The sequence below is a fragment of the Crocodylus porosus genome, unplaced genomic scaffold, assembly GCF_001723895.1.
Source record: "Crocodylus porosus isolate Cpor-Errol unplaced genomic scaffold, CroPor_comp1, whole genome shotgun sequence".
In the NCBI taxonomy this organism is placed as follows: domain Eukaryota; kingdom Metazoa; phylum Chordata; order Crocodylia; family Crocodylidae; genus Crocodylus; species Crocodylus porosus.
Window position 1 is genome coordinate 72,167,766 of NW_017728947.1, and position 25,072 is coordinate 72,192,837.

At 41.1% G+C, this 25,072-nt stretch overlaps 1 protein-coding gene across 7 annotated transcripts; it reads right to left on the bottom strand.

Annotated features, from left to right (window-relative positions):
• Positions 1–560: 560 nt before the first annotated feature.
• On the bottom strand, positions 561–17,888 carry MBIP (MAP3K12 binding inhibitory protein 1). 7 transcript variants are annotated; one of them, XM_019551957.1, is made up of 9 exons: positions 17,731–17,888; positions 13,172–13,291; positions 11,262–11,483; positions 11,075–11,171; positions 9,293–9,358; positions 6,755–6,904; positions 4,442–4,539; positions 1,866–1,904; positions 561–1,105 (listed from the first exon to the last, which is right to left on the bottom strand). In XM_019551957.1, exons 1-9 carry the CDS (start codon positions 17,854–17,856, stop codon positions 998–1,000), a joined length of 1,026 nt encoding a protein of 341 aa, XP_019407502.1. In that variant the 5' UTR covers positions 17,857–17,888; the 3' UTR covers positions 561–997. The 7 variants fall into 7 exon arrangements, with proteins under 7 accessions (XP_019407502.1, XP_019407501.1, XP_019407505.1 ...); XM_019551956.1 differs by having other exon boundaries at positions 561–1,108; XM_019551960.1 differs by having other exon boundaries at positions 561–1,108; positions 17,803–17,887.
• Between the last annotated feature and the right edge of the window lie 7,184 nt (positions 17,889–25,072).

A 25,072-nucleotide genomic window follows, 5' to 3' on the forward strand; every position in this document is an offset into this window, starting at 1 on the left:
GGATGCATCCACAAAAACCTTATACAAAAAAACCCTTACTCCATAATAGCCATTTCATTTTACAACTATATTAATACATGGTAAGACACCACATAATTTGCACAAACAACTTTTCATGGATGTACAGCAGTTGATGCCAAAGAGCAACAAAAGAAGAACTGCACTTTCTTGTACAGGCAAGGTCTAACATTAAACAAATTTTACTAGTTTCCCATTACTGATTTTTAAGCTAGTGGCCCAGTTTAGACCTAGGTATTTAAAAGCAGGTTAGCTAATGTGTTAACACATCCTAACACGCATCACTTAATCCCCTAGTGTGGTTAAGATTTAACACATTCTAAAACCTGTTAGGCTGTTATTGATCTTAAGCTCTAACAGGATTCTGCAGTGAAATCGGTGGTTTGCCTCTATCTACACCTAACATCACACCTTTTTGCCTTAGAATGTGCAAAATTCTTCTAGTTGCTGGCTGTATGCATTTCTGAAGACTATTTCCTTTTCAATGGATTTTGTGATGCCGTACTGGTCTTATTAACAAAAGAAATTCACTTAAGCACAAAGTAGGTATATTATTTTATTTCACAAAATTATGCAAATTACTTTCATGAACACTAACATTTTACTTCAGATAGCCCTTCTGAATACTGCTTTATCCAAAAGATTTTTCTTCTAATCCAAAGTCACCAATGAAATGTAGCTTTGTACAATGAAGTTAAAAGATTTTCATGGATGAAAAATGTAAATCCTCCTTTACAACAGAAGGAAACGTATTTTTAGAATGCTACTTTCAAAGCATTCACATTTTAAAGAAACAGTTTGGTTAACTTGAGATTAGTTTTAGCAGATAGTGACAAGAGTAAAATTTTTCAAAAATACCCAAAAGGGAGATGCACGCATGTTTTGGTTTCATCACTGAAGCCATTCCAGATGAACACTACTGAGATTAGAGTCTAAAATTTAAGAATCTGTTAAAAGAGATGAGAATTCTGAAAAGATTTCATCGAAGAAGCTGGTCAACCTCCTTGGATTTAGCTTCCTTAGTTTTTCTTAGTAGTGCTTGCTTAATTGCATTGATCTTCTCATCAAGTTCTGCCAATGAATAATTCTGCTACAAGAAGAAAAAAAAACAAACACCACACAATTTACATCTTGGAATTGCCAGAGAAGTTTTCTAGCAAAATTTCAGATATTTTACTTCATGATGATTCAGTACCAAGATAAAAATACTTTCACAAAGTTGTCTGAAACATGAAGAATCTAAGAACTACCTCTATTGGGAAGGGACAAACAAAATCACAGAACAAAGACAAACACGTACAGCTGGAATGAACTTCAAGAGGTCATCTATTCCAGTGGTCTTCAACCTTTTTTCAGATGCGGACCTCTACAAAATTTTGAATAGAGGTGTAGACCCCTTCAGAAATATTGAATGGAGGTGTGGACCCTTTTGAACTATAAGTGAATTATTCACATAATCTTGATTGATTAGTCATCTTTCACAAACCCCTTACAGAGTCTGCGGATCCCCCCAGGGTCTGCAGACCAAAGTTTGAAAACTACTTATTTATTTAAATCCCTCCTTTGTAGTAGAACTGAAGTATATCTAGTCTATTCCAGCAGATGTTTTAGAACAAAATTTAACAGATTTTTAAATTAAAATATAGTGTTAAAAATGTGTACACTGAAACATGTCTGTGGCCACATGATTGGGAGACTGGTGTCTGAAGGAAACTTAGTAACCCAACATTTATCTAACTGCACATATGAAGCAGTTACCAGGTTGTGCACTTTGATAATACTCCATTGAAAATGAGGATTTTATTTGAGGAAGTGGTTATAAGTAAACAAAACTTAATGTCACTTACGTGGGGTGGTTGAACCTTCCTCCTTTTGCCAGAAAAATTCTAGATTGAATAAATATCAACCAGACTTAGTACAGCATTTACTAAACACAAAGTAAAATCTACAGGGTCTATCATATCACTAAACAACAGAGGTGCACCGATACATCAGACTGATATCAGATTGGTACCAATATGAACAAGATTGTCTATATCAGATATTGGCTCAATCGGACCAATAATTTCTGATAATGCCCATGCTGCCTGCAGCCACAGCACATCATGGAACAGAGCCGGCAGCATGGCGAACTGCCTCCAGCTGGTAAGTCAGAAGGAGGGTGGGAGGGAAGGGGCGTGGGAGGGGCAGTCAACACCCCCTGTGGTCAGGGAGGGGGTAGGGGCAGGCACTGCCCAGCTGGGGCAGGGTGGGCCCAGGACAGAGCCACAGCTTGTGGGGCAGGGGCAGCTCCTGCTCCTCCTTCCATGTAGGGAGGGCGGGGGGCTTCTCACCAGGCACTCAAAGCAGGCTCCAGCAGTGCTTGGAGGAAGCTCCAGCCACCCCAAATTTTACCACAGCTCCGCTCCCAGTCCCGTGCTGCTGTCTGCTGCAACCCTAGCTTTTCCGGGCACTTGGGTGGAGGCGGGGCATTCAGCCAGGGCTGCACCGGGCAGCAGACAGAGACGTGGGGCTGGGAGCAGAGCTGCGGTGAAATCTGGAGTGGCTGCGGCCTCCTCCGAGGGCCCCCAGAGCCCACTCCAAGCCCAGCCCCCAGCAAGAAAAGCCCAGTGCAGCACCAGCTCCAGCTTGCCCTGCACTGCACAATCCAAGGGCATGCCCACCCCCCCGGGTGTAAACAGCAGCTGGAGCTGCTCCCACCCCATGAGCCATACCTGTCCGGCATCCTGCCCTGGTCAGCACCTGCCCCTGCCCCCTCCCTCACAATGGGGGGCATTGATCTGCCCCCCCACGGCCCTTCCCTCCCCACCGGACTTACCACCTGGTGGCACCTGTATAGGATATCAGATCAGTATTGGCTCCTTAAATATCAGCTATTGGTATTGGCCCCAACAATCTCTTAATGGTGCACCCCTACTAAACAAGGAACACTCTTTCAGAGCACCAAAAGGATAGCCATTCCACAGATACAAATATATCCTCTTATGATTAAGTAAAATTTACAGTTGAGAGAGATGCTCGCTAAGATCAGAAATAACCCACCACCTATTACAAGAATATCCTCTGCATGAGTGGAATAGCTGAACCCCAGGTTTCCTCTCTCTCCTCTTCTATCAAAGAATAGGGCTGTTGGTCTTGCTGGACAGCTCCTTCCTCTGTTACCACACAAATGTTCCTTGTTCTTCCCTGTAAAGGGCTCTCTCATATAAACCTCCTCCACTGGACTGAGTACCTTTTCTTTTGCCCTGTTGATCCCTTCCTTGTTTTAGTTTTCAGCCCCAGACTCCTGTCTGCTTCATTTCCAAGAGGAAACTGTAGCTCCATGGTTGGACAAAAAGGGTACATTAAATTGGTGTTTGAATAAAGTGTAATCTGCACATTTTACTTCCTAACATGTTCAAATTTTAAAGTGTAACTGAATCACTGGTGCCCAGATTCAGGCACTTTTAGGAAAAGCTGCTCAATCTCTGTTATTTTAAATATAAAGCCGTGACTCCCTCAACAGTAGTTTTGTATATTTAAGAGGACAGTTACCTTAAACTTCATAAATAATAGTACTTATTTTGTAACTGGGGAGACCTTTTCTCATTTGATTTTGGGCAGGACAATTCTTTGCATCTCTGCCCTTCCTTTCACCAGTCTCACTATAACCAACCCCACTCTATTTTGTTCATATCTTTCATACCAAAGAAGGGGAAAAAACCCAAAACACCTTTCATGCAGCCTTTATTAATTACTCGTTACTTATGCTGCATTTCACTGGAAAAGAATTAAACCTGTTTACAAAATACAATTCTGAAGGCAGAGTATAAACTACATTTACTTCCTCCGCACACTTAATGGCAGAATTTGGTACAATGGTTAGCTTTAAAAAACACCACCCATATAAAGCAATCCCCAATTCTCTATCCTCCAATACTTTCTGGTTTGTCATCGCTCCTGTTGCAAACAACAGTATATATTAATGACCTCTGTAACTGTAGAACTCAATCATACCATATATACAAATCAACAAATTCCACAAAAGATTTCATTCCAGCTCTCACCTCTATGAGTATCACACTTTTTAATCAATTTAAGTTAGTCATCTAGATATTTCTCACATTTTTAGGGAAAACATCCAGGCACTATAGCAGGATATGTACCTTCTTACTGTTTTCATTATTTTAGTTTATGCGATTGCATTTGTTCCCAACATTAAACTCAAGTTTTTAATCAAATAAATTAACCACTATTAAAATATATCCCCTGATGTCACAGTGGGGAGAACAGGTTATACCTCCTTGTTACTTGGTTTTATCATCTAATGTTGATAGCATAACATACGATAACATAAGATTTGCTATTTTTGCTATTAAAAAAATTATAAAAAACCCACCTCTGAACATGTTTAACAAAATAAGGATGCCAAAAAATTACTTACTACAGACTGAAAATATTCTGGTGAGAGGCCTTCCAATTGAAGAATTTTATCTTCAAGTTTTTTAATTCTCTGATAAATGTCTCTAGGTACCGGACCTCCTAAATGTAACAATCCATGTAGGAAGAATCAGGAAAGCATCTGCATAATTACAAACTTTATAGCACAATCTGACTTCACCTACCAACCAAGTAATTAAAACAGAGGGGAAAGGTAACTGACAGCTTCATGCAGTTTCTGAGATGTTTAACAAGGTGCTCCCTGGGACCCTCTCTAGCTCTGGAAAAGTAAGGAGATTTACCTTGCTTGCATCTGGAGGGTGGGGGGGAAAAAAGGTCTCAGCTGCTTCATTCATTAGTTTCTCAACAACACTTATATCAACTGCTGTTTCTTCCTGCTTACTAAAACAACAGAACCATGAAAGTGATGTTACTGAAAGCAGCAGTGAAAATAGACTAAGGCTGGTTTCTTGCTTTGTAGCAGGACTCTAAGTGGAGGTACTGAAGCTACCTTCAGACTCAGGAAAAATGCATCTATTTGAAGTTAAAAAATGGTCTTTCTAATCAGAACTAGAATTTTTTTAATTAAACACTTGCTGTACCAAGGAAAACTTCCAAATCATCACTCATGTTTTGACAAATGTTTTTTTCAGGATATGAGGACTTGAGACATTCTTTAAAGCATAGAAAAGATTCTGAAACACCGTGCAAAAACCCCCCAAACCTAGAACTAACTTAACACCTTCCTAATGCATGTTACATCATAGATTTCAGGTAGTACACACAACAGGCCAAAAGAAAATTTAAGGCCACTGAATTCAGAATTCTATTATCCATTTTACTTTATCTTTACCAGTCCTACTCCTTCACATATCTTCCCATGTCCTACTAGAAATGAGAAGGCTCCTTTATGAACTGGCACAAGAACACTGTCATCCTATTGGTGACAGAGAAACCTATACTCCTGAGTGGCAGTGCCCTGAGTGTCACCCAGCACCATTAAAGCACCCTGTGCCCGTGCCTGGGGATGAGAATGGTACTTCTCTGCCTGTACTAGGGAGAAATACTGGGGAGGAACAAGGTGGGGTTGAAAATCTTCTGTTGTCTCTCCTTTTATTACAGTATCTTACAGTACTAACTAGACCAGAGGCTGGCAACCTACCACCTACAGATGGCACCTGACCCACAGACAGTGGGCTTCAGTGGCAGGGACAGGCAGCAGCAGCAGACACTTCTCCCTGTGCTGCCATGAGAATCAGTGGCACTCGTGGCTGAGACCTAGTGCGTGCCTGCCCATCTGTGACCCAAGATGGCTCATTCTAGCCTGCAGCTAGAAAAGGTTGCCTACCCCTAAACTAGACAAATGGGCAACATGTGGCTTCAGCTTTTATGATGCAAGACAGTTTATAAATTGAAGTAATTCTTTAGCCCAGGGATAGATTTCAGATTATGTTTAATCTTGGCAGCCTATCTGGTTTCACCTGAAGTAGTACCTGATGTAGCCTGATGTTTTTATGCCATCTGCTGCTTTCCCCTCTACATTTAATGTCATTTCCAGCTCTAATTCGATTCCATTAGTTGATCCAGGCCTCCTCCCTTCAAGGGAGTGTTGAAATAAGCATTAAATATATGGTTTTGTCACTTTATTACTTCTAAAGCACATGCAGACCATTTTGTGACTGGCTGCCTTCCTGGTTTCCAGCCTGCTCTCTGCACATCACTCAGCAACTTCTACTTAAAACTCCTTCCATCTTCTTCCTCCTAGTGCTGCCATCTTCTACTGTAGAAGGAAAAGAGCAGTTCTGGGATGGAACTGCTCTGAGTAACAGTGCTGAGAGCAGAGAACAATCATGAATCTGAAACTTCGACTTAGCTGCCACCTAACTCTGGGGGCGCTTCAACTCCAAGTCACACAGCTTGTGACACAGAAGGCAGCATGCTGCTGATTTAATGGACTTCAAGGATTGAGACCTAGGTCTCTTCTTCCACCAAATGACTGACCCAATGAATCCTGCAACCTTTTCTGCAGCTTGGAGGAGGGAAAGGAGGAGTTCTCTTACCCAGAATACTGATAGCCTTCTGGTTAGGGCACTCTCCTAGGAAATGGGAAACACTGGGTTTGAATCCCTGCAGGGAAGGACATTAAATCCAGGTCTCCCACATCCTGAATAAGTTAACTACCAGGCTATATATGATCCAGACCATAACCTTCAGTGTTAGGGACCAAACTGGAAACATCACCCAACTGGACAGCATTAATAGCAGTTACCATACAATTTAACATACTGATCTTGCATTTAGAAAACCTGATATAAACCTGTTTGTAACCGTAAGTGCGCTTCAATGTTTTGCAGTCTTTCCTCTACAGCCTGGTTTCCACAGTCACGAACAGGGATACTGGCTTTATTGGATCCATGTGCTCCTTCGGATCTAGTTTGAGGACCATAGGTATTTACAACTCTAGAAACTAGATTACGAGGAGACAAGATTAGTTCATGTACACACTTAAAGTACAAGTCAGTCTCTCAGACCAGGAACTTCTCATTTGACTAACAACAAAATGAAAATGCTTTTTAAAATCAATAATAATAAACTAATCAACAAGTCAATTCCATTACAGTTTCCCATGTCATAAAGTCCTAGCAACATTTTAGATTAGAGGATAAATAAAATTAATTTCCTAACTAAAATTAAAGGATGGATAAAAACTGTAACTTAGGGCTTTCACTGCAATTTATTTGTAGTAAGGGCAATTTCTCCTCTCACTTACAAGGAATGAAATATCAAGACTTTTTAGAGTAAAAATGTATTAGACACTAAATTTGATTAATCAAGGATCCTGGTTTTCTTCAATTTTAAAAAAATCCCCAATTTTCAGTTTTAAAAAAGTAACCCAAAACCCATATTTGTCTTTGATTAACATGAAAACACCACTATATCTACATCTATAAATTAATGGTGTTTCATTTTAATCATGGAGCAATTTGGATTTTGAGTTACTTTTTTAAAACCAAATAATGGGAATATTTTTATCAGAGAAAACCAGGACCCCTGTTGATTGTACAGATATAATGTCAAAGCAAAAATGAGGATTGGATATAAAATAGTGTAGGTAGAAAGAAGAGTAAAGAAGTCATAATCTTATGGTAAATGGTACAAATCCAGTCTGTTTTGAGATTAAACGGGAAAGGATATCTAGGAGAATCAAAAAAGTATTAGCAAGGAGTTGTCAATCTCTGTTATTTGGGTTAGCAATTTGGGGATATTTTTGGATCTGCAACTGCTTTCAGGTGCTCAGTAGGCTTCTCCCTTTCCAACCTCTATGCATGGCTAAAAGATTTTGACATATCTTTGCATCAAGGTTAATAAATATTACCCACTCCTCAGCCCCCTTTAGGTGGGTTTCTGGCTGCATGTTCTTCTTGGATAAATCTGAAAACCACACAGAAAACTTCAGATGACTCAGCATACAGCCTCTCTACTACCCTGGCATCTCTTGCAGGAAGTCTATTACATGTGTACTCCTCAATCTACATTGGCTCACTCTCATTCCTTTCCAATTGCAATTCACAGTGCTGGTTCTGACCTAGAAAAGGTTCTAAGCAGTTTGGGTTTTAACTACCTAAAGGGCCATGTTTTCTTCACTATAATATTGTGCCATTTGAGATTACCTGAGACTCTGCAATTACCTGCCTCAATACACTAACCAACAGTTCTCAGTAGAACAGTTCTTATGTCTGAGATTCACTTCTGCCATCTCCCTTTTAACCCAGAATCTGAATTTAGTTAGTTTGCCTGAACTGGTTACATTTAGAAATATACTGCAAAACTAGTTGACAGTACCTTCTGAGATTTTTTTTTCTCTGAAGGGGAGAAGAAAGTAGACAGCAGAGGTATAATTCTAATTTTCAGGAAAAGAGAAGAGTTATGTTTGTATTTGTGTTTAAAATAGCAAGTTGTATATGTGGCTGAACAGCATTAGGCACATTTTACACACTTACTTTGGCTATACAGCTCTCTTCTTTAAGACCATTTGCTCTATTTTCTTTAACTTTCCCTTCTTAAAATACTTGGGAAACAAGCCAGACTGCCAGTCCCACAGAACTCCACCTGCTACAATCTAGTCTCTCCTACCCCTTTAAAACCATTAGAATAGTACGAAGCGGAAGAGGCAAGTGCAAAATCTTTTCTGTCAAAGCACTAGCCAAAGAATGGAATAGGTTGGAGAAGAGAACAAGCCCTTTCACCCAGACTGGGCAAGGACAGGCTCCTCTCAATAGGAGAGTCCTACTCAGCAACAAATGAAATCAAAGGAGTATTAAAACAATGATGCAATCCCTGTGATAATCACAAACTGTACAGCTGTGCAGTACAACAATTCTATGCTTAGAATTTGTGTTTTCCTCTAATCTCAACAGGGAAACAAAAAAATTAATTTTAAAAAACTAATCTAATTCTTCATCTAGATTAGTCATAGACCATTAAAACCAAACAACTCTTAAGCCTACATCTATTCTGCTCACCCTTTAAAAACATCTTTTATCTCTGTCAATGGCAACAGACTAGTTCGCTTTTGCTTCTAGCAAAATACTCTTTCAGATTCTCATGCATTAGCACATTGCAGCAGTCTTTGAATCCAAAATCTTACAGGGAAACCATTCAAAACTGCTTTCATTAACCTTGAAATCAATACAAAAGTTTCCATGGTTTTTTAAAATGTTCTATAAAAGACTCATTTTTAAAACACCCAAATTGAGCCAAATTTGATCTTCTTTTGTCCCACCCACCACTGTTAATCAGAGCCTTTCTTTCTGGAAAATAAGTAAGTACATGGGTATTAGAAATGACTGCTTACCTTTTACATGACTTTTAAATCCAGGGTAAGGTGTGAAAACTGCATCTGTTCTGGCACAGCTGTTCTCTAAGGAAATTTTGAAAAAGAATGTGACCCTAAGTCAAGAGTTCTCAAGTTTGTTAGACTCGACCCATCCCTCAGAAACGCAAGTTCTTAGTTTCTGCTCATTTTTTGACTAAGGAAAAATACTAGAACAATTCTCATGTTGCAAAAAATTCAAAGGCAATGACAGGTCAGTTTGTCCCGTTTTTGACACTATGGATTCCTATTTGAAATCTGTTGGTTTTATCTTATGAATCCTGTGTTTGTGTTTCCATACTTAACAGTGCTAATACTGGGTCGCAGCCTTAAGAGGATCACATGGCATCTGAAGGTAACACAGCCCTGATAGTGAAACACTGTACTGTCCAAAGTACTCATTCGTAAATTAAAACATCTTATTACATTATTGGTTTTGCCACTTCTACCTTAAATGTCCTCATTCTATACGTGTAAAAGACACATGCCCCAGTTGAGCAAATTTCACACATTTGCCTAGCTTCATTGTATTTGATGGGGCAACTCCCTCCTGTAAAGTTGTGCATACATACAATGCTGGTGAATTTCCCCTAAGCTGCACACCCCAGTTTTGGGGTAAAGCGTGTATAAAGTAAGCAAATGATTATTTCATAATGGCCTTTCCCCAAGTGCTTTTTTAAAGCTGTTTCTTCAATGTTTCCCTCTTATACTATATTTCTCTCTTACTGGAGCATGGTCTGATTTGGTATTCTTGTTCCACTCCTCAACCTCCTTATTTTGACAGTCTGTGGCTTATATGATTTGTTGAATTGTAAACTCTTACAGCACTGAACATTAACTTGTACAGTAACATTTGTATATTATTCCTGTCCATGTTCACTCACAGCTCCATTAACATTATAAACATAAATACAAAAATTTTAGAATACGCATTCTCTTTAGTATGCATATTCACTTACAACTTAAAAAAAAAAAATCAAGTGACTTAAATAAATGTTTATCTAGCATCTTTTATGGCAGCTTGTATCTTTCAATGTTTCTAAGGTTATTTTAACATTTTAGAATGTTTATTCATTCCACCTCTATTTAATAAAACATACAAACCTTTCATTTTATAACAACTTATAATGATCTTTCATATCCAAAACTACGTGAGTCACATATGTTATTATGCACATTTAGTTTCATATACACTGGAACTATAATGAAAGAATACAGAGAAACTTCAATATCTTACTACTTAGGTTATAAAATGACTGTCTTCAGAAGCTGACAGTGACTGTACAGAACAAAAGCCTGACTGTTTAATGCAAGACCCATTTAAAAAAAATACATCAGCAACTTAATATTTAAGATACTTCACATTTTTCCTACCTTAACTACCTAGTAATTTATATGAATTAGAAAGATGTTTTTTAATATTACTTTGTTCAACTTGCAACATATAACTGATAAGACATTTCTGCACTGTAATTCAGTTAAATTGTGTTCCTATTAAAAAGTCAGCAACAAAATAACATCATAAAGCAGACATCACATTTAAACTTAAGTTTTAAAAACAAGTATAATATTCTTCTTTTAGTACAGATGCTATTAACCTTTAATACCAAGAAAGTAACCTCTCCCAATGATTTCTATATCATACATGCAACTGATTAAACTTGACTTCTTTTTAAAACAAAGTCTGTTTTAAACTATAAACTACACATTTTAAAATAAAAAGTAGTAACTGCTAGGAAGATTAAACACTGACTGGATAGTTACCTTGATTACAATCAATAACATTGCAAAATTCCCTGACGTTATTTTCATTGATCTCTGCTTGTTTCCTCTCAATAAAGGCCGATATTCGCCTGTCAATCTGCAGGTAATAAGCATGATGGTATATATTTATTTCAGTGTTCATATTTAAAATTAAAGATTTGTTGTTCCTCAAATCTAGGTCACTTACTTCTGCCTTTCCAGCTTTTATCTGCACCACCTCTGGATCAAAATTAATATGAGCTTCTTTCAGATCTCCAGAATCATAACTTGTGTATTTTTCTTCCATCTGTGAGTTATTATCAGCTAACTTTGAACTCTTATCACATGTCCTGCTTTCTGCTTTACCTGTAGTTTCATCGTGGCCTGTGTTTTCCTCTTTAATTGACGACTGGAGTTTTTCTAAAAGAGGCTGAACAAAAATAATATAGTAAAAATTTAAAATGGCCACGCATTTTTAAATATAGTTTCTAAAATACAGTGATTAAAAATGTGAGAGACCACACAATATCAATTTACAATTCACTGTAAGACCAACTAAAAGTACAGCACTTCTAAATACTGATATACACATATTTTAGATCCTTGTGATCTGGCTTTTTACGTGCATGTGCAGTATGAAACCCAAAATCTAGGAGCAAATCAGTCTGTTACTCATCTGTTATAAGCCAAATCACAGCTTCAGTCTTTGGCACCAATAGCACTTAATTAACATGTCATTCAAATGCCTACTCAGAACACTAAGGCTTAGTATTTTTCCTCCTTAACATGAAAGCCAGTGCTCTCACTCTGTAAAGCCCTTACTTTACCACCACATCACAAAATTCTCCACTTGAAACTGCAGTTGCCCAAAGAGTATGAGAGAACACAGACATGAAATATATAGGTGTTATCTCGGACACAGGCTTTTCTTGATATGGCTGATTATCTACTTAGGTCACGAAATTAAATGAGAAGGAACTGATTCTTAGCTACAAAATAAATGGTTATCATTCTACTGAAATAACTCCTGCATAAGAGGTAAACACAAATTATACCCCAGATTTTTCCCTTTCTACAGTTAATGTCTCACCTGAATTTTATACCTTATTTCTGCCCTACAAAACCAGAGCTAATTACTACTTCTAAAATGGCAGGATTTCTGCCAGTCAGGTTTCCTGAAAAGGAATGAAATGGGTACATGGTATAGCCAGGAGACATTTTTACTTGCTTTTAATTTTGCATTTATTCTTTTTGCTTGCTGAATTGATGGAAACTCCTCCCTACAAAAGTAAAAGACTTGTTTCTTATACATACAGACAAGCAAATGTAATGAGTTCTTTTCCCTCTGCTGCCTTAAATTCAATAGAGTCACAAAATATGTAAAGTTAAAAAAACAGATGCATGCACATCACCACCTCATAAATGTTATGTCACAAACCATCAATACTACTACAGTTATTAACTGGTAAACATTAAAAACTATCAAAACTATACCACACACAACATGCAACTATAGCTACTACTTTTGACAGTGCCAGAAAGTTTCAAATAGTTAACCAAAGTGACAGTAATGGGGACTGGCTACTTGGCAAAGATGAGGCATTAATGTCAAAGAAATTACTCTTTCTAAAAAACTATGCTGAAAATATGTTTAATTGCACTACGACACTCCAGGATGTGTCATGCTGGGATAATGCCACTTCTTGAACCACTGAAAGCACTCCATGTGCCTCAAAACTCACCCAACGCATGGAATCATTATCATAGCATGACACACACCTGCCGTGTCTTATTGCTTAATTATAACCCACCATAGATGGAAAATGTGCTGAATTTACAATGCAAGTCTAGGAAATCAACGAGGCTGCATTTGTTCAATCTCCTTACCCACAGCGGCCTGGTAGGCTATTCCCATAACTGTTCTGATAACTCTATAAGATAACAAGTTTGAGTACCTGTGAAGTGTGGTGGAATCCCAAAGGTATAATATATTTGCATCTTCTTCTTTCTAAATTTAGCAATTCTAGAGCAAAACAATTGAAGTTTTAGAGAAATAAATCTCACTACATTTAATTGGTGATCTCTGGCCAAGTTTAACACATCCAATAAAATATTTACCTGCAAAAATAAAATATGTTGCTGAAGTGCGCTAAAGAGCAACGTCGGCTGGAGTGCTGATGTGCTTTGAAGTTTGCTCCAATCAATTACAATTTTCACCACATCATCTCCAAGGTTAAGCTTCAAAAGGGCAAAACAAGCATCATCACAAAAATTACACCATTACGCTGTATTAAAGAATGTCACAGAAGTATACAGGACTTGTACAGGACAACAAAAATTCTGTCCCTGATTGCATTTTTATCTGAGGGAAGAGGAAAGGTTTGAAATGAGAGTTATAACTGAAGACAAAGCAAACAGTCATTCCCTAAATAAGTTACTATAGAATGTGAATATCTGAAGAAACTATTTAAAAAAAATATTCTTTGGTTAAGCAATGGCACTGCTATTGCATTAACATAATAGCTTTTTAACTTCTACCAGCTTAAGCCAGTCTATTAGATCAGGTTACACCAACAATTACACTAAAATATTTTGGCTATATTTACTATTATTGATTTTTATTTAACTGGTCAGAGAGAAGAAAGAAGCAACACCAAACATCCAATACAATGTCTTCAAATAGTTTATGACTTGCTAGTGTCACAACAAAAATATGGGTGGAGGGGAGGAAGTGTTAAATTATGCCCCTGATTCAAAGGCATGCCAACTGTCACAATTCCTTGTAGGAGCTGCGGGTGCCAAGTGTTTTTCCAGACCACACCTTCAACTCTTAAGGAAGAATGTAAATTAAAATTTTCTACTGCCGGTGGGTGGGAGGTGAATCTTTATCAAATTCCCAGGTTAAGCAAAACCCAGACTATGCAACACAATCTTTCCCACCCAACTGAACCAACTTTAAAATACAAACAATTTTCCTTTCTATGCAATTGACTCAAAGTACATAAACACCAATGCTCGATGAATAACATTCCTTGTAAAAAACAAAGGTGCACACCAAATGCAAAAGTTTACTTTTAAGGACTACAAAAAAGCCCCTTCATCTTATACTGCCAGGTGTTTTGTTAATAATTGCTAATCGTATGCATACGCATTCATGTACACCTCATTTCTATTGCAGTTAACTGTTTTTCTCACAAGACTTGATCCTGAGAAGTGAAAAACATTTGCAATGCTTATCAAAGCCAAACAGATTTTTTCCCCAACCAAATAAGCCACTGGAGGCTGCCCCAAATTTAGTGTACTGTCCTATGCTCAGGTAAACTCTTACTTGAATCAACCTGAATTCAGGATGCTCAGCTGTTCTCAGAACTGTGCCCAGAATTCCCTATACACTCTCCCATATTTGTGATTTTAGCCTAATTTTCACAGGTATGGTAAGCTTCTAGGGTTTTAACAAGAAAATAATCCATGCACAGGCAGCCAAAACAGCACCAAAAAACACACTTTTGACATCTACTCTAACAACAGGGACTGTCTAACGCAGTGTTTCCCAATCAGTGCACTGTCAGAAATGAACAGGTGTGTCGTGGAATTCTGCCATGGCAATGAGCTACAATAGGCATGAGGATGGGGAATGCCTTAATAGGCGTGCCATGGAAAATGTTTATTAATGTAAGCGTGCCTTAGGTTGGAAAAGGTTAGGAAACACTGGTCTAATGGCACCAAATATGGGTATATATTTACTTCTTGATGAATTCAAAATCTTTTTTTTAAAAGGGGAAGACATTTGAAGGTTAAAATATGAAAGAAAAAATCTAAAAGCACACTATACAGAAAGAGATTCAAATGTAAGTAAAGTAAATATACAGGACAGCTAGCAGTAGTTTGCAGGCAAAGCAATTAAAATACTAAAATCACTGGGTAAGCACTGGAACCATCTTAATACTACTCCCATCTGGAAAGGAGCCTGATCCTCCATTCTTTATGCAGGGAGAATGCCAGGATTAAGTTTAAGATCAGGCCACAAGTCAATTTGCAGGAAAGTAGATGAGGTTAACAATTCTTATGAAGGCAGAAAAACTAATGACCTAAATAGCAAGTTTAGAGAACTTGTTGCTATTTACCAAACTACTAAAACCACGTAACATAGGCTAAATCTTTCAATCTTTTTGTTCATGTTCATATAATACATATCATAAATCTCTCTCAAGCAACAGGATTTCCTCTTTTTCAGTTCTCAATCTAAACCTTGGATAGCAGGGGGGGAAACATGTTTTAGAAACTAGGCTAATGTTAGAATACCTCATTTACTCAAGAAAATGAAGTTTTACTTATTTCTTTAAGCCAGCATTACCAATCACATACCTACATGTGCACGCAGCCTGAGCTGTTCTCTCCCCCTCACTCCACAAAAAAGACACAGTGTTTTGAAAACTATTCATGATCTTTGTTATCCTGTCAGTGGTGGTAGAGATATGCATTCAACAGATTAAAAACATGCACCCCTCAAAGCTCCCCAGATAATCTTTTTTTCTGCAACTAAAGCAACAACTATATGTTTCATTCTGGCTTCTATATAGATATTTCAACATATGAAAATTTAGCAAGGTTTCTGAATGGGAGTAACTTGGAGATTAGCAGTTTAAAATGCTAAAGAGCCATGTTTATTCAAGCAGCTTTTAAGTTATGAGTAAAGAATAGTCCCTATAGCAAAGCCAAACCCTATAAATCCACACTTCTGTGTATACTAGTGTGCTAGCCTTATACATTTTTTCTTACTATTTACTGTTTCATTTGCCTTAATTATACCTGTAAGCAGTATGATAAGTGGACTGTAATGTTTGTGTTTGATAGTAGTTATTGCAGCTGCTACATTTTCATTGGCTGATGATTTATTTTGCAGCAGTTTACAGTACAAGCAAGCCACTCCATCACAAAAGATATCCCTATGTGTCCCAACAGTAGACTGTGTTTTAGACTAGAACCACCTTGTTATGAAATAAAATTACTGTGGCTAAATTCTGTTAAGCCCCGTCACTCACTTCTCCATAGTGAAAACACTAGGTTCAGAATCCTAGATGCAGCACCAACATGGCCAGGCTTTGACTAACTGGTGAAATGCTAGAAGCAGCAATAGAAACTACTGTTTATAAAATGGTTAATAGCCTTTCAGCTAGTTTGGAGTATTGCTGTAGCCGTAGTGATCCAGAAAATAGGCAAAAAGTAAGGGATTTCTGATTATATCTTTTACTGGAGTAACTGTATAGTTGGGATCTCTCTTTTAAGATGGTGGGCAGATTGTGCCAGATTTAGGCACGTGGCTGATCTTTTGTTTTTCACATAAATTTAAAGATTTGACATTTTGATTGCACTGCACAGTACAAGAAGAAAAGTGATTTCAGAATTGGAGACATATTGTGATGGCCAGAGAACAGGAATTCTTCACTCTACTCAGTTCCTTTAATTAACAAAGAATTAGTACAGATGCTGGGAGGCATGTCTAATAGCAAAATGCTAACTAATCATCACAAAATTCCAGTTGGAAAGGTAGGCAAGTGTTCTTATTCATTTTATAGACAGAAAAACTGAAAGACTGTGGGCTTCAATCTTTAGGTTTTCAGGTTCTTAATGCTGTGGTCCCTCAGTATTGGAGGGCCAAAATGTTTAAGGGCCTGAGAGATACTAAGCAGCTGTTGCACCTGCTTCACTTGACAAGTACGGCCTGTGTAACTACCAAAAAAATAAAAGTTATTGTCAGACTGCATTGAGTTAGACTGGCAGACAACTGAGTAAACCAATATCCGATGTGATCGAGTTCTACAGAAAACAGCCACCAAGCTGCACACGTTTTTTCCATTCTTTCCACTCACTCTTAAGTCATTGCTTACAATCTTGGGACCCTGCAAAACACCCAAATTCACAAACAAGAGCAGTCCCATGTCTGCAGGGATACCAGGGATGTTTCCACTGCTCGCAGAACTGGGGATGCACAGCACCAGGAGCACCGAGCGAGCCTGCCTCTCCAGGAACAAGAGCATCTTTACCAGGTCTCCCCCAGTCCCTTAAAGCAGCTTTTTTCAACCCATGGGTTGTGACCCAAAAGCGGGTCACAAGAACATACAAAACGAGTCAGTAACAAACTTTTAAAGGAGAATCCCTTTTTAAGGATAAAAACGTGGGAAACTGTGGCTTGTCCCTTGCAGGCGGACAGAGCTCCAGTCTGCAAGGGGTTGCTCCGTTCTCACCTACTCCACACACTATGTGGCTGAAGCCTGAGGACAATGGGTCAGGACGGGCCACCAACGTTTACAAACAGGCCCCGATACAGAAAAGGCTGAGAAGCGCTGCCTTAAGGGAGCGTCTCATCACGCGAGCCTTTAACATCCAGCTGCCATAAAAGGAGGCCGCAGGGTCCCCAGGAACACGCTCGCGGGCGGCAGAAGACCGAAGAAGGGGCGGCCGCCCGCCGTACCCAGGGCGCCCACGGCCAGACAACCAAGCGACCGACCCCGGCAGGGCTCCGCCCCGGGGTGGCGTGAAGTGGCGACCTGAGCCCGGGGAACCCCAGCGGGGAGCGGCCCCTGCCCCCGCCGAGCGCTGAGAGAAGGGGGAGGGTGCGCAGCCAGCAAGACTCGCCCGGTCCGGCCCCGCCCCGGCCAGCCCCGCCCCGCACAGACCTGCCCCGCCAGCTCGGCCAGGGAGCGAAGGGCGCCGCTCAGCGCCTCCCCGGCTGTCGGGCCGGCACCGACCTCCGAGTCGCAGGCATAGGCCGAACAGTCGCTGCGCTCCGCCACGGCAGCCATGACAGCGGGCCAAAGCTAGGGCCAAGCCCCGCCTTCCGCTGCCGGCGCGTGGCTATGACGGGCCACGCGAGCCCGGACCGCCGCCCCGCCCACCAGCCTGACAGGCGGGCTCCGCAGCCAATCCGCGGGTCCAGCCGCCGCGGGAGCGTAGCCGCGTGGGCATTCGCAGCGCTGGCCCCGAAAGGGTTAAAAACGGCTGAGGCTGCGTCTGCTCCTCTTCTCCCCTGCCGGGGCCGCGCCGCGAGACCGGCAGTGAGAGGGGGGCTCCGGCCTGTCGAGGGGCCTATCCTGCTGTGCCCACGCCCAGCAGGGCTGCAGTGCCTTGGGCGTCCGCCGTGCGGCATGGGATTTGCTGTGTCCCGGGGCCCTGAGAGGGGCACGTAGCCTCCCGCCTCTTGCTTGTTCCAGGAGCAGCGCCCCCGCGAGGGTAGCTCTTCCCAGCCCTGGCCTCTGTATCCTGTGGCCCCCACAGCCCCTTCTCCACCCCCCACCCCCAGCGATGCCAACACAAATCAGCCACTCTCATCTGGCCCGCAGGTGACCCGGGTCTGCCGGTCGGTCGGTCGTGGTCTCTACAGCGTGCCCCTTGTAGGGCTTCATGTTCTCTGCTGATGCCAAGGGTGGGCAAGGGCCCCCTGGAGGCAGCCTGTCTTCCCCCTTGGTGCCTGGCCTTTTGGCACCCCAAAGGCCTGGTACAGATGTTACACTTTTACGGGTATAAGTGCTTGGAAACCGGTCAGTACCTGTAACAACAATTCAGCATGCACAGGCTGATTTAAAAATGGCAGAACCCAGTGCAGGATTTGTGCATCACCCCCCACGGGCAATTGTGTGTGCTGTTCACTGCCGATCTCTAGAATCGTAGAAAATGAGGGTTGGACTGGGTGACCAGGAGATCATCTAACACCCTCCCCCCCAAAAAACCAAAAAAAACCCAGGACCATCCATAACTAGATTATCCCGGCCAAGGCTTTGTCTAGCCGGGTATCGAAAACCTCCAAGGATGGAGTTTCTATCACCCCTCTGGGTATTCTGTTCCAGTGTTTTAGTACCCTCCTAGTGAGAAAATTTTTCCTAACGTCCAACATAAACTTCCCTTGCTGCACCTTGAGACTGTTGCTCCTTGTTCTGTCATCTGCCACCACTGAGAACAGTCTACCTCCATCCTCTTTCTAACCCCCCTTCAGGGAGTTGAAGGCTGCTATTAAATCACCCCTCAGTCTTGTCTTCTCCCTCCTCTTCTCCCTCAGCGTCTCCTCAGAAGTCATGAGACTTACAGAAAATTGCACAACAGATTGAATCTGCCTTGAGCTTTTTGTATGTAGCTGAATTGCTGGCTTTCCTGTGTAATGGCTTGTTCTTCATGGTCCTTATGTGCCTCTGGATTTGTGAGCCACTCAGGATTTGTGAGCCATTCTGCCATGGTAGGATTTGCCAGGTGTCTTGGGTCAACCTAGGCTGTACTGTAGAGCAGTGTGACTCCTGTCCTCATCTCTACCCTACCCCTGCGACTTGTAGGAACACAGCAGCTTGAGTTCAAGAACCTTGTTATTTTGACATGCTGGGTAAATAAATGGGCTTACACCATAAGGACAAGGGCTTGTTCTATTACAGCCTCATTTTCATTTCCTGTTACATCCAGGATGTCTCTGAGGGATTTTATCCAGAGAAGTACAAGAGAAGCCAAAGCAAGTTCTTCAAACTATACACTGGTTTCTTGGGATGTTATAAATCAGGCAATATTAACAAGAACAGCCCCATATAGCAGAGAATAAACAAACATACTCATTACTAGTGGCAAGGACTCAGGACCCTCAGAATTTGTCCTCAGGGTTTGACACACATTTCAGACTTCCATCCCTCCGCCTTTGCATGTGACGGGGTTATACAGTTTAGGTTCAGATTTATGTATTCCTGTCCATTCCTCTGAAATAAGGATCTCTTGGCTAATTCACTAGGGAGACGGGAAACTGAGTCACAGTCTATGACCATTGTTCTTTCCTAGGGTCCCCTTATTGGCATTGGGTGTGATCAATGGCCCATGCATCTCAACTCCCTTGAAACTCCCTCACAATCCACTTCTCTTGCATGCCAAACATTGTGATTCAGACTGAACTGCTTTTAGGATCAGAGAATCTGGGTCTAAAGGGGCCTTGTGGAAGATGTGTAACCTGGGTGGCTATCATCTTGTCCCCATCCACATTTGCTGCTGCTGAAATGGCTTCTGTAGTTCTCAGCACCAAAGGTTGGCAATATGCAGCCCTGTGGAGACTTGTGTCTAGATTGGATAGTTGAGGTGGAAGGGGTGTTTGCTTATACCACAGTTGGGTAGTGGGGGTTGCCTGCGCTGCATTGCAGCTGTACAGCTAGAAGAAGTGGCAACACAGAACAGCTTTGCTTCTACTGCATTTAGCGGCAATGGCCATATTGGAAGCACCAGCCTCCCTCCAAACCAACCTTGTCAACCATGGCTTTCAATGACTTGAGTTACTGGGCATCAGGTAACCTGGGTTCATAGGGTTGTAGGGCTGGATAAGACCTTGTGAAGTCACCTAATCCAAACCCCTGCTCAAGGCAGGATCATCCCTGACTAAACCATCCCAGCCAAGTGTCTCTCCAACCTGCTCTTGAAAATTGCCACTGATGGAGAGTCCAGAACTTCTCTATTTAGCAGAAAGTTCCTTCTAATTTCCCATCTAAAATTCCTCTGCTGCTCTTGAGGTCATTGTTCCTAGCCCTGTCCCTTGTGGCCACAGAGAATGGTTTGTCCCATTCCCCCTGTAACTTGCCTTCAGGCTGTTAAACCCACCCCTCTGTCTTCTCTTCTCCAGATTAAATAACTATAGCTCTTTCAGCCCTTCTTCATAAGTCATGCTTTCTAAGCCCCTAATAATTTTTATTGCCCTCTGCTGGACTCTTTCCAATCTGTCCACAACTTTCTTAAAAGTGTGGGTCCCCAAACTGGACATGGTGCTTCAGTTGTGGCCTTACCAGTGCCAGATAGAATGGAAGAATCACTTCCCTAATGAAAGCCCTAACACAGGTTTCCTAGGTAACATTGTTGAGAGTCTTGAAGCTTCAGAGTTTGCCTTTGCTGCAAGAATAGCTGTGTTTTTACTCCAGGATAACTAATACAATAAAGACAGATTTTCCAAGAAATGAACTTACAAAGATGGTGGTGTAGGGTTGACCTAGGTGTGTTTACATCACAGTACAAGTGCTTTTTTTCATTGTGTTCTTCCGTTGGGATATTTCATGCATGTTTTTACCCAGAGGTAAAAAGATACATTTTAGTAGGGATGATGAGGCTTCAGTTTCATTATTTGTAACATGAGGATACCACTGATGCCTGTTAAAAGCAGTATGCCAGTAGCCTGGTGCTACTTGCTTCTAGCTGACTGGTGTTGTTTTAGAGAATGTCAGGGGAAATGTTGCTAGTAAGGAGTTGCTGCTCTTACCAGGTGTTGCTGAAAATGAGCATTTCCTGTGATAATCTTTTTCTACCTCACAAGGAAATTGTAAAATTAATAAAAAATTGTAAACCAGATTCAGATGTTTTAATAAAGGTAGTAGGAAACCAAATTACATGAGTTTTAGTACTGTTTTTTCTATTACTGATATTAATGCAAGTATTTCTAAAGCTCACTGGACAAAACTTTACATGGCTTAATTTAGTGTAAACATTTCTGACAAAATAGGCTGTACTTAATGTTTCCCTGTGCAAATAAGCAAAATACCCAAAGCAAATAAATGAATAAACGCTGGCCATCTTCACAGAAAAAAAAATACAGGGAGCTTATAATGCCCACCATTTGCAAACAGAACAAAAAGCTGCGTTTTTCATGAAGGCCTGAAATGGGCTATACTTGGGATCACTTGGATTTCTAAAGAGGCAATGCAAACTTTTGGGAGATGAAAAGCCTGTTTTTATAGGTCCTTCTGATCTGTGAGCTATAAATGCAAAGGACAATCTCCATTTTGTATTTAAAAAGTGCATCTTCTTGAAAAGTGTCTTAGAAGAAAGCAGAACTAAAAATGCAAATTCAGAATAAAAAACAGATTGGTGTGGGTGTGTGTGAAGACTCAGATCAAGGTCATGATCGTGGACGTCACCATCCCCTTCAAGAACCGGCGCCAAGCCTTCACTGACGCCCGGGCTCGCAAGCGGGAGAAGTACGCCACGCTGGCCGATGCCCTGAGGGGCCGCAAGTATGACATGACGGTCGACGTGCTCATCGTGGCAACGCTCAGAGCCTGGGGCCCCAGCAACGAGAGCGTCCTGCATGCCTGCCGCATCTCCCACCCCTACGCCAAGCTGATGCGCTGCCTCATGGTGTCCAACACCACCCGTTGGTTCCGCGACATCTACGTGGGACACATCACGGGCCACCGCCAGTACTCCGACCACACCAGACGAGCTGCTGCCAGACCGGACCTGGAGGGGACTGCCTGAACCGCTCCCCCTGCCGTGCCAGACAGGCCTTTCCTTCACTCCGAGAAGATTCTTTGACCACAGACGACCCCACTCCACCCGAAGAGGACCCCCATGATGAGACTCTATATGGACTGAGGCACTTCCTCCAAACCACTTCCTCCACCATTGTGGACCATTGTAACGGGTTTGTGTGTATCTATCTTCTTTCTCTCTCAGCGTCGCAAACCCCCTCCCTCCCCTTCCCCCTTGCCCCCATTCACCACCCCCAGGCTTAGTTGGCTAACACTGTATATCCTGTAACCTAGTTGCATTGCCCTGCTCATCCCCATCCCCCTATTGTTAGTCCCTCGCTCGGGCACTCTGTATTTCCCTATCAGCTTTGTCATCTTTTTTCTGGATTCCCAATCCTAAACATTTACTAATAAAAATCAATCTGTCTCAGAATACTTATTCAATCTATCTCTACTGGTTGGATTGAAATCGAGAACCAAGAATCAGCTACTGAAACAGACTTTTTCCTGATTCTTACAGCATCTCCTTTGGGACAGACAGCTAAATCTCTTCGCACAGTGTAAGTATTCTACCAAAAATATATGTTTTGTAGATTAAAAAGGAAAAAAAAAAGGACAAACCCTACAGCACTTTGAAACTTATGTGGAAGTGACCTGCTAGCCAGTGCAGGGTATAAAACACAAATTAAATATTTTGGCATTCAAGTTTTCTACTTAAAACATGGAAATCTGCAGTATGCAGAGGCAGAAGCTTAAATGATTGTTGAAGATAGTTTCAGAAAGAGTATATTACAGTTTCCTACCTTTGAAGATACAAAAGCATGGCTAAGTGTGGCACATGCTATTTCTAATATTTGGCACTCCTATGGGATCTAGAAACAGAGTTGAGTCCAGCAAGATCTTATGACTGGAAACACTAACAATTGATAGAGGTATGCCTCTATCAGGGCAATTCAGGGGATGCAGCTTTACTGCTTGGCAGAGCATCAGAATGTTTCCTCTGTCCAAAAGCATCTTATTCCTATCTCTATCAAAAGTTTTTAGAATAATTTCTACTCTACCTGATGATGAATAAATATACTGTAAGACTATTGTTGGTGAAACTGCTTACAGCTTGTCATAGACTTCCACGCAAGTATCATATGTGCGAACCTGGAGAGTGACTAGATCAGTGGTGTTCAGTCCTCCCTCCCACATGCCAGATCTGGCCCACACAGCTGTATGATCCAGCCAATGGGGCATCCAAGGGTCTGGAAAATTGGTGGGGGGAAGGGGAAGCAGTGACAATTCACTCTTACTACCTTTTCCCCACCACCAAATTTCCAAGCCTCATGGGCCAGATGACATGGCCCTGCACATGGGATCCCACCAGCATGTGAGAAGCTGGAGCCAGGATGACGGGGCCCAATCCAGAGCTGGCAGGGCTGGGGCTGCAGCACTGGACCTCATCCAGTGCACATGGGGCTGGAACTCAGATGGTAGGCCCAATCTGGCACAAGGTTGGGTCCAAAACCACAAGATGGCATGCAGAGTTGGGGTCTGATTCAATGCATGCTAGATTGGCCTACAAACTGAATCTGGCCCCTGGACCTGGTCTGTACCACTCAGCCCATGGGATCAAGGGCACCACTGATCTAGACTAATTTCTGTGGACATCTGAGAACTCTATGGAAAGGTAAACAGCTGTCCATTAGAACACATTAGGATCTCTGGATATTGTGAGTGATTCCCATTGTGTTCCTCTGTCCCATTGCTAGTATTAAATACTTTGATAGATCTAATAGTATCATGGAAGCCTTAGCTCTGTCCATTGTATTTAGGAAATTAACCACTGATACTAATGCTGATTAGTATCAGTGATACTATGGTTGCCATATCCAAGTCTAAAACCCAATTAACTATGGGCCCAAAATTGGAGGATACTGAAAAATACTGGAATTAGTCTGCAGTGATCTTCACCCAAAAAGACAGATAAGAGACTGAAATAATTTGTCAGGTTGTTAATATTAAATAGTGATTTACTAAGTGGAGACCAATTTTTCATGTTGATGGTAAGTTGCTTCCTTCAGGGAAGCACTAATGAACCCTATCAGTATAAAAGTCATACGTATTATTTCTGTTTTTCATTTTCCAAAAAGGGCCTGGGTTCATTTTGAAGTTGTAAGTAGATCTCTCAAGACATTTATAACCTCCTGGAACTTGTTGAATTACTCTGAACACAAATGAGGACAGATATAATACAAAAAAGGATTTATATAATGTGGACATAAAATGAGAATAAGTTGGGGTATAACATAAGTGAATAACATTGAGGAAATTCTTTGTAATATGTATACCAAGTGGAAAGCAGGAACTGCAAAGTAGTAATTCCAGAAGATGCTTCTGAGTTATAGTAGACTGGACAGCAAAGGTTACAATGTGAGATGGAAGTAAAACTAGCTAAAGCAAATCCAGACTCCATGTAAACTTGCATCTTATTAGGGGATTCTCTGTTGTCTAGTCACTACTGGGACCATACCTGAAATGCTATTTTAAGTTCAAAGGCTCTTACTGAAAGAAATGTTCTAGCAAATTTGAGAGATTCATACAAGTCTGACCAAATGCATTGCAAAATAGCAAAGTTGTCTTATATGGATAGGATTAAAAGACTTACATGTGTATAACTTGTCTTAACAATAATTAAAGTGAGGCATAATAATAATTTTCAGTTATTTTAATTATGCACATACCATGGAAAAAGAGGAATTTGGAATGGATTTCTTTTGATTTT